At 35.7% G+C, this 17,442-nt stretch overlaps 1 protein-coding gene across 1 annotated transcript in view; it reads left to right on the forward strand.

The window, feature by feature from the left end:
* LOC123529037 (uncharacterized) overlaps nucleotides 1-17,442 on the forward strand; it is a 171,238-nt gene that overhangs the window by 120,014 nt on the left and 33,782 nt on the right. The window contains exon 5 of the mRNA XM_053520973.1: nucleotides 14,843-14,915. Within this exon, the coding sequence (XP_053376948.1) occupies nucleotides 14,843-14,915 (73 nt within the window). The remainder of the gene's footprint in view (nucleotides 1-14,842; nucleotides 14,916-17,442) is intronic.

Raw genomic sequence — 17,442 nt, forward strand, 5'->3', positions numbered from 1 at the left:
GTGCAACCTTTCAGGCACACCATCAATAATTGATTCGGTGCTTAGATCTAATTGTTAGAAGATCTTATTTATAATTCACGTTTATCGATTTTCCCCGTTGCTGAAAGACAAAATAAGAATGTAACTCATTACTGTATATTACGATTGTTAATTCATTACCGCAAATGATTATTGAACATATGTCCCATTTATATATGAGCCACGCCATAGGAAAACCAACATAGTGGCTTTGCGACCAACATGGATCGAGACCAGGCTGCGCATCCATGCTGTTCACTAACGGTTTCTCTAATTGCAGTAGGCTTTAAAAGCAAACAGCATGGATCCTGACCAGACTGCGCAGATGCGCAGGCAGGTCTGGATCCATGCTGGTCACAAACCCACTATGTTGGTTTTCTCATGGCACGGCTCAATTATGATGCCTGTAGCTAACGTTCAGAAATACTTCCAAGCTCGGCAGTTTATTGATAAATACAGGTTGCGTGACAAGTTTGTTCATATTTTGCATAACTTGAATGACCACAGTGCTATCAATATAGTTTATCGGAAAAAAGCCTTTGTGTAAATAATTACTCATACATTGTATTGACATAGGAAATTACAGGTGATTGTCAAATTACTATTTCTCTATACGGCGAGGCATTCAGGGTATTGAAAAGAAATTATTGGAGCACACAGTAATGACGGCTAATTTGTGTAATTAATTTTTTTTTTCAAAAAATTGTAAAATTTATATTTGGGACAGAGGAAACATACATGATAATTATTTGTTCACAGCTTAATTTTTTCTTTTAAGAATGCACCTTTTATATCTTTTTTGAAAGATCTTTTATAAAAATTTACTGCTTCCCTAGATATATAGCTTCTGTATATTTCATGTTTTGCAGACAAGTTTTCAGTTTAAGAGATACCTTGTCCAGTCAGATTCCATTATTTAGTGTCAAAGATTTTGCAAATTTTATAATTTAATTCATGTAATGCAGAATAAAGTTCATTTTCAGATATTTTCTTCAGCTATCATCTATTTTGATAATTTGAATGAACTGCAGATTGTGTTGTTGTCATTATAAAGGGAGGTAATGAATTTTTGATTAGTTTAAAACAATAAGAATAGTATACAGGTTTCAAAAAGATTTGTTATTTTCTTTAAATTGAATGATGTTTTTCAACAGTATTTCATTTATCAAACAGCAGTTCCAATGTTCATTGATCCTGTACCAGTACTTACCTAAGTGTTTTCAAATAGTATAAATTGATAGGGTGATATATTGCTTGTGATTTATTGATCTTAACCTATAGCCTGCTTAATTTCTAAAATGGACTGGTCTATCATTCAGTTTGGGCAGTACCACTTATTATTCAAAGGGGTGTTCACTGAAAATTTACTGACTGAATAATGAACAGTGCAGACCAAGATCAGCCTGCATGGAGGTGCAGGCTGATTTTGGTCTGCACTGGTCGAAAAGGCAGAATCGCTTGCCACCAGCTGACTAAAGGTAAACTTTCCAAAGTCATAGCATTTTTAAACAGTTGTATTTATTCGCTGTTGTTGGAAGAATAAGGAAGTTGTTAGAATTGGATGTGGTTGTTTATTTAAGGGAAGTTTTCATGATTCACTGTGATTTTTCATTGTGTGGAAGTTGTTAGGAGTTGCTGTGGTTGTTCCTTATAGGAAAGATATTGGGTTTCACTATAATTAATGCTTGTTCATTATAGGGAAGTTGTCAGGATTCACTCTGGTTGTCCATTGTAGGGGAGTTGTCAGAATTTATTGTAGCTGTTTTTTGTGGAGTAATTGTCAGGATTCATTGTGTTTTTTTCTTGTTGGGAAGTTAACATAATTTGTTGTAGTTGTTCCTTGTGGAAAATTTGCCAGGATTCACTCAGGTTGTTCCTGATAGGGAAGTTGTCAGAATTCATTGTGACTTGTTTTTTACAGGGCAGTTGTCAAGATTCAGTGTGGTTGTTTTGTGTAGGGAAGCTGTCAGGATCATGTTTGGTTGTTCCTTGTTTGGAAGTTGTCAAAGGAGTACAGATGTATTTTTTTTTTTTTTAAAAGGATACAGCCAGGTTCATTTTCTGCACTGAAATAAAAAGTTATAACTTCATTTGGTATCTGGTATCTCATTAAGCTATGATACACTTTGATATTAATATATCATGAATTTCTGGGAGTCAACCAGTATTTAGAAATATCACTATTTCTAGGATACAGTCACACAGTGTGTTTAAAAGTCTAGAAGCAATTAAGCAAATCCAAATGTTTCTAAATTTAATCGATCAAAATGTTCTGTGTTCGGCGTGTCATTTTTTGCCATTATGCAAGTACACCACATGCAAGTGCTAAGTAACATCTGTTTTCGTATTTGTTGTTCCTTGTCAGTCAGTTTACAGTATCTTTATTACAATTTACTTACACAGACTTGGATCAGTGACAGCCCTACTTCACAGACATTCACTCCGATTTTTATAAATTGTTTCTATATATTGCACTAAGTGCGGTAAATTGCCTTAAAAATTTCCTTGTTAAATACTTGTTTACAGTTGTGTCTATTTATATTTTCCTAGAAAAGGAATTTCTCTCTATAATTTGTTCGTACTGAATTTAGTCTCCGGTATCAGTAAGGAAAGACTTGACGATTGATCAATAGGGTTATTTCTCCGCTATGTTTTTTTGGAAATGTTCCAGGCAAGAACAAACTGGGCCATTTATATTTTTTGAGCTAAAAATAGAATATTACAGAACTGAGAAGTGTTCTGTAGTTTTGGAAGTCTATAAAAGGGAAACTGATTCAGTTCCGTCACCAGATACAGTATTGGATATCACTGCAGTTGGATTACTGTTTCATGGGTATATGTATTTTAATTCAAATAGTTTAATTAATTTTTATTTATGCCAGCCGCTTTGCGTGTTTGGACTACTTTGAATTTTTTTGTGTTTTTGATGTTTACTAGTTTTAAAAATTTAATTTCTATGTTTTTTGTTCCAATTTTTGCTAACTCGTTAGAAATGCATTCTGCAACTAAGGAATAATTTTGACCATGACATGATTGATATTTAAGTATAGCTTTTATAATTGTCTCAACTGCTTCAAGAAGAAATTTTATTTAAAACAACATTCTAAAAAGTAGTCAAGGAACATGCTTTTTGTTTCTAATATGGCATAATTTTGTTTATTTGTTCATTAGGAGCATGCCAATTGTTTGGATGACTCAACATTATTACTATAATGGGGTTTCATCCTCGCAACATTGTTACAATAATAACTTTTCAGCCTCACAACATTGTTACTATAATGATGTTTCAGCCTCACAACATTGTTACTGTAATGATATTTCAGCCTCACAACATTGTTACTGTAATGACGTTTCAGCTTCTCAACATTGTTACTTTAGTGACGTTTCAGCCTCTCAACATTGTTACTGTAATGACCTTTCAGCTTCTCAACATTGTTACTTTAATGACGTTTCAGCCTCTCAACATTGTTACTATAATGACGTTTCAGCCTCTCAACATTGTTACTGTAATGATGTTTCAGCCTCTCAACATTGTTACTGTAATGACGTTTCAGCCTCTCAACATTGTTACTGTAATGGCGTTTCAGCCTCTCAGCATTGTTACTGTAATGACGTCTCAGCCTCTCAGCATTGTTACTGCAACGACGTCTCAGCCTCTCAGCATTGTTACTGTAACGACGTCTCAGCCTCTCAGCATTGTTACTGTAATGACGTTTCAGCCTCTCAGCATTGTTACTGTAATGACGTTACAGCCTCTCAACATTGTTACTGTAATGACGTTTCAGCTTCTCAACATTGTTACTGTAATGTCGTTTCAGCCTCTCACCATTGTTACTGTAATGACATTTCAGCCTCTCAACATTGTTACTGTAATGACGTTTCAGCTTCTCAACATTGTTACTGTAATGACGTTTCAGCCTCTCAACATTGTTACTATAATGACGTTTCAGCTTCTCAACATTGTTACTGTAATGACGTTTCAGCCTCTCAACATTGTTACTATAATGACGTTTCAGCCTCTCAACATTGTTACTATAATGACGTTTCAGCCTCTCAACATTGTTACTATAATGACGTTTCAGCCTCTCAACATAGTTATTGTAATGATGTTTCAGCTTCTCAACATTGTTACTGTAACGGGCCATTTCAGCCTCTTACCATTGTTACTATAATGACGTTTCAGCCTCTCCACATTGTTACTGTAATGACATTTCAGCCTCAAAACATTGTTAGTGTAATGACGTTTCAGCCTCTCAACATTGTTACTATAATGACATTTCAGCCTCTCAACATTGTTACTATAATGACATTTCAGCCTCACAACATTGTTATTGTAATGACGTTTCAACTTCTCAACCTCTCAACATTATTACTGTAATGACATTTCAGCTTCTCAACATTATTACTGTAATGACGTTTCAGCCTCTCAACATTGTTACTGTAATGACGTTTCACCCAATGATGTTTCAGCCTCTCAACACTGTTACTGTAATGACGTTTCACCCAATGACATATCAGCCTCTCAGCATTGTTACTGTAATGACGTTTCAGCCTCTCAACATTGTTACTGTAATGACGTTTCACCCAATGACGTTTCAGCCTCTCAACATTGTTACTGTAATGTCGTTTCAGCCTCTCAACATTGTTACTGTAATGTTGTTTCAGTCTCTCAACATTATTACTGTACTGTCGTTTCAGCCTCTCAACATTGTTACTGTAATGGCGTTTCACCCAATGACGTTTCAGCCTCTCAACATTATTACTGTAATGTCGTTTCAGCCTCTCAACATTGTAACTGTAATGACGTTTCAGCCTTAATATTGTTAATGTAATAATATTTCAGACTGTTCTTTGAAGTGATACTTCAGATAAACTTTCAGTATATTATGTTCCATTATAAACATAATAATGACTTGAAATAATTACATTAAAAATGCAGTTTAGGTTCCGATAAACTGCCTAATTTGAAACAGACACAGAGTTAATGTTCCCGTTCACCGATTTTTTCCGTATCTGTCAGATGCTTCCATTGATTATTGGTTAGTAATTATTGTGCTGCGGTACATGTACACAATTTTGTTATTGTTTCTAATTCCTACGCCAGTTGTACCAACCTGGCTGATTTCTCACAGTAGCTTTAAAGAAATAACGTGGGGGTGGGGGATTAAATTTGACATTTGTGTTTTTCTCTACAGTCCTATTTCTGGAATGCACATTTCAGAAAGTAACTGTATTTGACATTTTTTTTTTCTTTTGTCTATATTTGACATGAAAGATCAGAAAAGAAGGATACACTGAACAGTCTTAATGACTATTATTTCCATCTTGGTGTGAGCACGTTTTCCGGGCGTTCTAAGATTTCAGGAACTTTTTTTTTGGCTCATGAATTTTTATTCAGTGTTAAATTTCCTGGTAGTAACTTTAACAGGAATTGTTTGGTTTTAATGATTTTTCATTTCCAGAAAAGACATAAAAAGTTTGGAAATGAAATTTAGAGGAATTCGTAGTAATAAAATCGCTCTGAATTGTTAACAAAACTAATATTACGCATGAATTTGGAAAAGATGTATTTGGTGTTAGATGATATTTGGCAAGCATTTGAAATTCTATTGTACTGTATAATGCTCATGTTTTGTGCTTTCTGAGAGAAAATTTCACACAAAAGCAAAGTTTACTTACTTATATAAATAGCAAATTTTGAACCAGAAATGTATGACTTAATTCTACAGCTTCTGAGAGTTGTGTTATTATAGGTTAAAAGATTTCTATCAAGAAAAATGCAAAGTCCTGCAGCTGAAATAAATGGTGAGTTTTATAGTTCAGCATTACTCCCCGAAAGAGTAATTTCATATTCCTTGATGCAAAGCTAATGGTAGTTTTAGTATATATGTTACATATTTGCTGTTATAATTGATGGACATTATTTTGTTCTTTGGGTTGAGTGAAATTGAAAATTGTTGACATTAATTAATGTACTTTTTTTAATGCCAGAGTACCCATTAAGATATTGTCACAAATGACATCACACACCTGATACGAAATTTTAAGTCAAAATGGAAAAAATATTGATGTTTGAGATTCCATCTGCCCCATTAAAGCAAAAAGGTAACTAGTGCTGATAATTAAAGAAGCTTATGGTACCTTTTTGCAACAAGGAGACGCATTGTTTACAATGACAATGACTATGACATTGTAACTGAACAGAGTTCAAAAATTGTTACGTAATATCCAAGTGTACTGTTCAAAATGTTCAGTTCAACATTTTCTTTTATGTGCCATTTAGTAGTTATTAGACGTCCAAAGTCATCCATTATTCAGTGTAAAGGGAGGTAATTTGATAGTATAGAAAGTTTGAATATCGACATTCTGTTAAGGCTTGTCAACTTTGTGAAAGAATTCATGGATTTTTCTTGAACTTGTTCTTACTTGGTCTAAAATATTTACAAAGTAATGTTAATACTCAGTTACCAGGAGTAGAAAGAAGGATGTACACATAATGATTTTGGCCTAATTTGATCATCTATTATAGTAACTCAAGTTAAACCATTGTGGCATCAAACTGCCCTCTGCTGATTAACATGACCTATTTAACTGTAGTTCAGCTTTCAAAATGGCATAGAATTAATGATAGAAAATGTTGATTGGGCTGTGGAATTACAGTATTTTCAATGTTTTATTTTAATTTATTAATTTTAATTGCTATTAAAAGGTAGCTGAAACACAGGGACAATGTAGAAGTGTGTCTGGCTAGAGAAGTTTTTTTGGGTGCCCCTGTATTTGGTATGACTTTTTAAATAACTTCTTCAACTCCAGCAGCAGAGAGCTACTATAGCAATGTTTGGTCACAATATGTGTTTGCAGACACACTTCCTATTTCTAACTGTACTTTACAATAGTAAGTGATAAAACTAGGTCTACATAAACAAAAGCCATAGCATTTGGTTAGTGAACTCTAAATATGACATATTGATATAATTTTATCTGCCTTTTCTTCCAAATATATAAAACTAAACAATAGTGCAAAACTTTTGATGTTCCGTGATTTATCCCACAGCCATGTTTCAGTCCAGCTTAAGTTGATCCCAGTGCTTCCTTTCAAGAAGGAATTAGAAATTGCTCTAGGGTCAATTAATACAATTTCCTTATATTATTCATCCTAATCTTTGAAGTTGTCATTTACCCACAGAATTAATCAGAATTTGTTATTTGAAAACCCTACAAAATATAGTAACGGTTGCCACTGATACATAACTGTCAAAAAATTATTTCTATGGAATTGGCATCTGCACGATTCTGCTGCAGTTTTCCGGGCAATTTCTGTTTATCTTGACGAGATTTGTGCTTGACAAATATTATCGCAGAATTCATATGTCGAGAAAGAGATGTATTTCAGACATTTTTTCAGAGAAATCTGACGCTAGATGTTTCTTTTGGCTTTAAATGTGGTAAGCTGTAGCAGTTATTTTTTCTGGACAAAACATATCATATTCAGTTGAAAAGAAATATTGTATAGGTCACTGTTCTCCAGATTTTTATAAATAAAGTCTTTATAAAGACTAGGCTCACAGTGTGCAAAGGATTGAACTCTATTAGCATTTCTACAATTGAAGGAATTTTAGCTTTTCCAGTGCACGTTGGACTTTTAAGGTAGCGGCTGTGGTTGTGTTGTGCAGTCTTAGAGGAAAGCACAAGACTATCTGCTTAGAGGAAAGACAAGAAATTTTCTGTCTTGTTTACAGCCCTGGAAGGACAAGACTAAGAAGAACAAATCATGCCAAGTACTGTTGTATAAGTTTGTAGACATATGAAATCTACCCTGGTTTCACACTATGGAAGTGCTAGACAAAGCTATTCTGGTTTTCTGAGGACAAGACTTGCTCTACAAAGGACTGGATTTCAACAAAGCATTATATGATTTATTATAAAGAAGGGAAGTTTTAACAGGAGACCTGGTTTTCTATGGTGAAAAGAGTATACATTGTTTCTAGCACCATTTGAAATCAGATTTCTTGTATGACAAATCATCCGTAAGAAATGTGTCAACAGATGTTTTGGTTGGATATGAAACACTGTAGAAACCTGCTTGTGGAGAAACATGAATGATATCCAAAACTAATGAATCAGCAGATTTTGTGGTTGGATATGAAACATTGTAGAGACCTGCTGCAGGAGAAACTCTGAGATTTTCCAAAACAGAAGTGTCAGGAGGTATGGATACACTACACTGTAGAAACCTGCTGATGAAGAAACACAAAGGAGCTCCAAAACAAATAAGTCAGCAGATTTTATGGTTGGATATGAAAAAGTATGTAGAAACATACTGAAGGAGAAACACTCAGAGGATACCAAAATAGAAGTCAGCAGTTTTTGTGGTTGGATATGAAGGAGTATGTACAAACATACTTAGGTTATCCAAAACAAATTAACCAACAGATTTTGTGGCTGGATATGGCATACTGAATGAGAAACACCATTGGTATCCAGATCAGAAGTCTGCAGATTTTGTGGTTGGATATTGTACACATTGATGTAGACATGCTGAAGGAGAAACACGTAAATGAGTCAGCAGATTTTTTTGTTGGATATGAAACACTGTAGAAACTTAAAAAAATAAGAAACAAGAAACAAGGAGGTTTCCAAGTTGAATGAGTCAGCAGATTTTTTTTGTTGGATATGAAACACATTTAAACTGTTGAGAAATGCTCAAGAATTAATGAGGCATATGTAGTACTGTTAAATTCTTATAGAACAAACACTGCTAGGGTCTTAACTTTGCTGAGGGGCCTCCGTGGTCAAGTTGTTTAGTTCATAGATTTTGTTTCACTTGCCCTTCACAGCTGGGGGTTTGAAATGTTGTTTTAGATTGTAGAATTCTTCATATGAGGATGTAAACATTAGCTGGCTTACGGAAATTTGGTAGATTTACCCAGGTACCCGCCTGTGATGAAATAATTCTCAGAAGAGGGATTTTAGGTTCTTCCTCTACCATCAAAGGCTGGAAAGTCGCCATATGACCTATATTTGTGCCTGTGTGACGTTAATGGCAATATCAACAACAAAAAAAAAGACAAAACAAAAGAAGAATGCATAGTTATTACTCCCTATTTGTAGTTTAATTTTCTTTTACTGATCCTGTTGAAAAAGACAATATCTAATTTTATGGAGGTAGTTGCTATTCAGATGTGCCATTAACAGGGTTATGCCTAAGGGCTGTCATTGATTGGGTCTTAGGCATATCGACGATACTGATAAATCGGAAGACAAATATCGACGATACATCGATATATCGATTATAAAGTTAGATTAACAACCTGTTTGTTCATGTGCATGCTATATACCATCTTGTTATAAGTTAATGTTATTTTTTGTTTTATTGCCTACATTTCATATTACTGTTTGATTGTGTTGTATTTGTATTTATGAAATAAATGAAAGAAATAAAAATTAATAAAGACTGATACGGTACAAGTTCAGACATGACCTTTTTAGACAACTTCTGTTACTTAGGCCACATCTTTGCAGGCAGAAAAGTTATTTTAGAGTATTTATCTGGACTGAATTTTTTTCCTGTAAAATATCGATTTTTAAAAATGGGAATCGATAATCGATCGACCAGAAAATATTGTTGATCTATCGATATCGTTTCTATCAATGACAGCCCTAGGTTATGCTGCATTTAACATTATACAGGTTGTTATTTCTATATAGTGGATTCCTTTTTTCCTCACCTGCATTATTTATTGAATTTTCTGTCCACATTTCCGTCAGAATGGGACAAACAATTGATTATTGCTCTGCCGTTTGTTTGCTTTCTTGCGAGGAAACATGTTTCAACATGTGATATGACACTTAACAACTGTTTGCAATTAAATGTTATGCTGAAGTGAGTTTGTTAAAGCTGAAGTATTGGAATTTCATTTTAAGTCAGTTCAAACAGTTGCTTGAGGTTTTTATTTAAAGTTCCTTTTTCCCTGTGGTTAAAAACCATTGGTCCACTTGTTTCTTAGAAACAACCAATCAGATGAGGTATACTTTTGGACCATGGTCCAATGTTATATAACGGTTATATAATGGTATCCTGTTATTGGTCAATTTCAAAAATGTGCCAATCAAGTGCTAGGGTGTTGAGACTGGTCTCACCCTGTTCTAAACCTTGGAACCAGTTTACAGCTGTGTGGTACAAGCAAAATTGTAGGTCTTCAGTTGTTTTACCAAAATTGTTTTGGTTTGACCCGGGTAACGTTGCAGTTTGACCTTGTTTTACAGTCACATTTTAAAAAGGGAGAAACACAGAGACAGATTTTCACCTGTTTCTTAAAAAAAAAAATCTCTCCATTGCAAACAGATTTCAGATTTTCTGGTATTTTACCATATATTCTCAAGTTTCTTGAAAAAGTCGAGTATCCCTGAAATTAAAAGAAATGTATAATTTAAAGCAACTTTTGTGTGCATTCATAAGTTCTGCTGTCAGTTTTTTTTATTTATTTCTGTTGTGTCTAGTGACTTAGCATGTAAAAGTATTTTTAGCTGTCCAGAAAATTTAACAAATAGCTTAATTTGTGCAAGGGGAAGTAATCCAATAAATATATAATATGAAATAATTATAAGCTTAAAATTTGTGGACTTTTTCATAATGTATTTTCTTTATTTCGGTAATAGTCAGTAACGTTAAATAGCTACTTTAGTACCTTATAGCCACTGTTATAGAATATCACCAAATCTACAGTTACACTGTGTCAATTTTGAACTTTTAAAATTAACACAACAAAGAAAAGAATTCGAAAACATTAACATTAATGCAAGAAGAATTGAGAAACTTTCCTTCTTAAGCAAGTTCTGACTTGCATTTAGTTTCGAGAGTTTTCATAATTAATTCAAGACGGAATGTTAGCATTGAAATGTCATTGAATGTGTTGTTTGTTGTTGTTTTTTTTTTCAATAAAATCTTAGATTTGATAGTTCCAGTCAAGTTCCATATAAGGTATTCCATTATTGTAAAATCATGTTTTGTACAGTATGATCAATAAAATGAAAGGTTCATTTGGTGTGAAGTGGGAATATTTCAATTAAGAATTTATTGAATATACATAGAATTGATGGATTCATGATGTTAATGCATGTCTCCTGGACTTTCAGTGTTACGGGCTATCAGTTTAATCACGCTTAGACCCAATGGGAATAGCATTGAAGTTCAATACACAGATATATAGCAGGAAATATCACTGGAAGGTCTTCTAAATTGTATTTTTGTAACATCACACTGGTTGTTGAACTATGTTTTTTATGCCCCCGAAGGGAGGCATATTAGTTTTCAACTGTCCGTCCGTCCGTTCGTTCGTCACAACGTTAACTTTTTGCATGAAGGCACTTTACTCGTTAACCACTGCATCCAGGACCTTCAAACTTCACATGCTGATAGTACTTATTGAGTACATGACCCCTACTGACTTTGGGGTCATCAGGACAAAGGTCAAGGTCACCAGGTCAAAGGTCAAGGCACTGCGGGGGCATTTGTCACCATTAGTGACAGCTCTTGTTAGGAAACTATGGTTCAGAAAAGCTAAATGGAACTAGGTCATTCGATTTGTTATGCCCCCGAAGGGAGGCATATAGTTTTTGAACCGTCTGTCAGTCTGTCGGTCTGTCAGTCTGTCGGTCTGTCGGTCTGTCAGTCTGTCCGCAATTTTCGTGTCCGGTCCATATCTTTGTCATCGATGGATGGATTTTCAAATAACTTGGCATGAATGTGTACCACAGTAAGACGACGTGCCGCGCGCAAGACCCAGGTCCGTAGCTCAAAGGTCAAGGTCACACTGAGACATTAAAGGATAGTGCATTGATGGGCGTGTCCGGTCCATATCTTTGTCATCGATGGATGGATTTTCAAATAACTTGGCATGAATGTGTACCACAGTAAGACGACGTGTCGCGCGCAAGACCCAGGTCCGTAGCTCAAAGGTCAAGGTCACACTTAGACGTTAAAGGTCATTTTTCATGATAGTGCATTGATGGGTGTGTCCGGTCCATATCTTTGTCATTCATGCATGGATTTTAAAATAACTACGCATGAATGTGTGACACAGTAAGACAACGTGTCGCGTGCAAGACCCAGTTCCATAGGTCAAAGGTCCTTAACTCTAACATCGGCCATAACTATATATTCATTCAAAGTGCCATCGGGGGCATGTGTCATCCTATGGAGACAGCTCTTGTTTGAAATGCATTAGTTGCTACATATAACTCTTTGGCAGAGGGTTGAGAAAAAGAAAATATCTGAAATAGTATTTGTTGATTTTGGCTGCTCCCTCTAGGTTCTTTTGTTTTTGTAGGGTTTAACAACATATTGAACCAAAAGTGGTGAGAGGCAAGCGATTTGAAGCCAGTGACCTTAACCTTTCAGCCATGTTTAAAGCCCCACCCTAGATTTTATTCATACAGACAGCTTAGTAAAGAAGCAGGCAGATAAAACTCTCATTCTGCTCACATTGCAGATCTGAACCTGGAACCATTGACCTTTACCTCTACAGCATTGGGCGAACAGACTTGCTCTTGATTTTTTTAATTGCTTGGCAACTCCAGTCAAACTTGTGTTTAATGACAGCCTGTGAATAGAGACCACCTGACTCTAAAAAATGACTTAATTAAATTCCAATTTAAAACATTGCAGCGTATATTGTTTTAACTTGTGAAGAAAGACCATCTATATATAACGACCAACTGCACATAAAGACCCCTGCTTATAAAGACCCCTGCATATAAAGACCACCGTATATATAGACCCCTGCATATAAAGACCCCTACACATAAAGACCCCTGCATATAAAGACCCCTACACATAAAGACCACTGGACATAAAGACCCCTGCATATAAAGTCCCATGCATATAAAGACCACTGCAAATAAAGACCCCTACACATAAAGTCCCCTGCATATAAAGACCCCTGCATTTAAAAACCCCTACACATAAAGTCCCCTACACATAAAGACCCCTACACATAAAGTCCCCTACACATAAAGACCCCTGCATATAAAGACCCCTACACATAAAGACCACTGGACATAAAGACCCCTGCACATAAAGACCCCTGCATATAAAGACCACTGCATATAAAGACCCCTGCATTTAAAAACCCCTACACATAAAGACCCCTGCATATAAAGACCCCTACGCATAAAGTCCCCTGCATATAAAGACCACTGCATTTAAAAACCCCTACACATAAAGACCCCTGCATATAAAGACCCCTACACATAAAGACCCCTGCATATAGAAACCCCTACACATAAAGACCACTGGACATAAAGACCCCTGCATATAAAGACCCCTGCATATAAAGACCACTGCAAATAAAGACCCCTACACATAAAGTCCCCTGCACATAAAGACCCCTGCACATAAAGACCCCTGCATTTAAAAACCCCTACACATAAAGACCCCTGCATATAAAGACCCCTGTACATAAGGACCACTCTCAAGGATGGTACTTATATGCAGGTTAGACTGTAGTTACAATTCTTTACTGCAGAACCTTCAAGAAATAAAGTTAAATGACTGCCATTCAAATCCATACAAACCCACAAACCCTTCCATAGAGTCAAGTTCAATGCTCAACTGCCCTAAAATTTTGTTTGCATCAAACAAATTGTGTAAAATATCTTTGGTCTTAACAAATATTTCAAGTGGTTGACGAGTATCACAAACGTTTTGTTAGCTCTGACTATGACCGTACTTGTTTGAAGAGTAGATATATCTGTGCTGTGGTATTTTTCAAACCTTACTAATACCTTTAAAAGGCTAACTTATTGAATCTTGTTTAAAGACTTAAACTTGTATGCCTCTAGCATAAAAAACAAAGCATACTAATTTGCAGTGTGACTGATTGTTATCAGTCTGTATTGTTTGAATAGCAAATGGTTTGAAACAAAAAAAAAATATACGTGTGTAATTTTTCATGAGTGATTAAATGGAAAGAAAGACATAAATGTATAAATTGCAAGGAATTTTACCATGGTTTGTATTATAATGTTTGAATGCACTGTATTTACTGTACTTTCCGAGTTATCGTTTTGTCATATCTATTTCATTGTCTCTTTTGTTTAAGAAATTACAGTAAAATTTGACTGCATTGAAATATACTGAAAGACAGTCGTTTGAAAGCTTGGTTTTCATTGTATTTTTGAATCAGTTTTTTGCCATTGTTCTATTATTATCTGTAAGCTAATAGGAAAAGTTTAGTTTCGTTCTTTTCAAAAAAGATAATGACATTGTTTATAATTATGCAGTATAGTAGTATTGTTTTTTTTTCTTTGTACTAATTGTAATGATCGGCAAAGGTTTAAAAAAAAACTGGAGGCATCCTGAAAATAAGAATTATGCCTACCACTAGGTGGCGCTTTATGCCTTGACAGAGATTACTGAAATTGTTATAAATGAAAAAAAAAAAATGTGTGTTCCACTTTTCCTCCATTGTCATGATATAATAGAAAATTGATTATTATCTTACTATTTTGAGACAAATTTTTGAAGGCATGCATAAAACTTATGAATAAAAAATTTCCTGCTGAATATTCATTGCAAACAAAGTTACCTTGGGTCATTTTAAAGATTTTGTTATTTTGTATTTTTTTGCCGAGGCATTATATGATCACTTATAAGACACCAGTAACTGTTTCTTGTTTTTATGACATTGCTCAAGTGAACATAATAGCTTCAGCCTTCAGCTTCGATCGATCGAAACTATATAAGTATGTGATATAAAAGTAAGTGGTGTCTTTTAAACAGGGCATTGTATCTTAAAGACATATTTTATTTATATATTTCCAGAAACGAGAGTCAGAGCGTGCCAAAAAGCAAGCCAAACAAGAAGAATTACAACAGATCTGCAAGCAGTCGCTAGGTATATACTTTCAACTTAATCTAATAATTCTGTCTGCTAACAATTCAAATCAAACAATCCATATAGGTATTTCCTTTCTTATCAGAAGCTCACATGCTTAGCTTGGTAGCTAGGGCTCTGTAGAGTTTTATACCAAGTGAACAGGAGTGTGTACTCGGGTGCGGCAAGAGTTCTTGATGTCAATTTTAACATAAAACCTTATGTCTAAAGTCATTTGTTCTCCACCAGTGATTTGTGTGGGGAAGTTGTCCATTATTTGCACAGAATGAAGCATAACTGGGGGTAAATTATATGCTGTTGAAAATGCATTTTACTCAAATCAATACTTACCTATTGATTTATTGTATGTTCTGACATGTCTTAACAAGATAAGAGGGTGACTTGCAGAAATATATTTCATTGAAAAAAAACTATCCCATTTTAAATTTAACATTATTATTGGTAACAATATTTTTGAAAATTTACTTTCAACTTGTCTTTGTATTATCTTGACACTTAAGTTTATCCAAATTAAACAGTACTTAGGCAAAATATTATTTTAGAAATTGGCTAAAAAGAAGGAAGTTACAGGATAACTTATGTCGTAAATTTGGAAATTCTTATTTTGATTTAAAAAGAGTCAGAGCATTCTGATGACATGGTGGTACTGAGACTGTGTCGAGCCTCAGCATATGTCGAGCTTCAGCATTCTCATGACTTGGTGGTAGTGTCGTCAGCCACAGTATTCTCATGAAATGGTGGTAGTGTCGAGCCTCAGCATTCTCATGACTTGGTGGTAGCGTCGAGCCTCAGCATTCTCATGACATGGTGGTAGGGGTCGAGCTTCAGCATTCTCATGACATGATGGTAGTGCCGAGCCTCAGCATTCTCATGACATGGTGGTTGTGTCGAGCCTCAGCATTCCCATGACATGGTGGTTGTGTCGAGCCTAAGCATTCCCATGACATGGTGGTTGTGTCGAGCCTCAGCATTCCCATGACATGGTGGTAGCGTCGAGCCTCAGCATTCTCATGACATGGTGGTAGCGTCGAGCCTCAGCATTCCCATGACATGGTGGTTGTGTTGAGCCTCAGCATTCTCATGACATGGTGGTAGGGGTCGAGCTTCAGCATTCTCATGACATGATGGTAGTGCCGAGCCTCAGCATTCTCATGACATGGTGGTTGTGTCGAGCCTCAGCATTCCCATGACATGGTGGTTGTGTCGAGCCTAAGCATTCCCATGACATGGTGGTTGTGTCGAGCCTCAGCATTCCCATGACATGGTGGTAGCGTCGAGCCTCAGCATTCTCATGACATGGTGGTAGTGTCGAGCCTCAGCATTCTCATGACATGGTGGTTGTGTCGAGCCTCAGCATTCTCATGACATGGTGTTAGTGTCGAGCCTCAGCATTCTCATGACATGGTGGTAGTGTCGAGCCTCAGCATTCTCATGAAATGGTGGTAGTGTCGAGCCTCAGCATTCTCATGACATGGCGGTAGTGTCAAGCCTCAGCATTGTTTGATTCTTTGTACCCCATTTGGTTCCTCAATATTTTAATACATGTCTAAATGCTGTGGAACACAAGACTGATGATATAATTTATGTCATTGTAGAAATTTATGCAAATACTTATTTGTGAAAAACTGTTTCCTAGATATGAAACTCAAATATCAGAATGACTGGGATTAAACTATTTCACAGATAATGCCAAATTAAAGAGGTTATTGTACCCCCCGACAACAAAGTTGTAAGGGGGGGTATACTGGTTTCAGGTTGTCTGTCTGTCCATCCGTCTGTCTGTCCTTCTGTCTGTCCGTAGACACAATCTTGTGCGCACTATCTCTCCTCATCCCCTTGACACAATTTAATGTAACTTCACACAAGTGATCAGTAACAACAGTAGTTGTGCATAGGGCATGTTAGGTTCTTTCAGAAAAAAAACTTGCAGAGTTATGGGACTTTGTTTTTTGTTACTATACTATAAACATAGACACAATCTTGTGCGCACCATCTCTCCTCATCCCCTTGACACAATTTAATGAAACTTCACACAAGTGATCAGTAACAACAGTAGTTGTGCATGGGGCATATTAGGTTCTTTCAGATAAAAAATTGCAGAGTTACAGGACTTTGTTTTTTGTTACTATACTATATACATAGACACAATCTTGTGCGCACCATCTCTCCTCATCCCCTTGACACAATTTAATGAAACTTCACACAAGTGATCAGTAACAACAGTAGTTGTGCATGGGGCATGTTAGGTTCTTTCAGAAAATTTTTTTGCAGAGTTATGGGACTTTGTTTTTTGTTACTATACTATATACATAGACACAATCTTGTGCGCACCATCTCTCCTCATCCCCTTGACACAATATAATGAAACTTCAAACAAGTGATCAGTAACAACAGTACTTGTACATGGGGCATGTTAGGTTGTTTCAACAACAAAAATTGCAGAGTTACGGGACTTTGTTTCTTGTTCACATGCTATGTACATACAGTCTGCATATGCAATCTTGTTCGCGCCTAATCTTCCGAACCC

This window comes from Mercenaria mercenaria, chromosome 13 (genome assembly GCF_021730395.1).
Source record: "Mercenaria mercenaria strain notata chromosome 13, MADL_Memer_1, whole genome shotgun sequence".
NCBI classification, from domain to species: domain Eukaryota; kingdom Metazoa; phylum Mollusca; class Bivalvia; order Venerida; family Veneridae; genus Mercenaria; species Mercenaria mercenaria.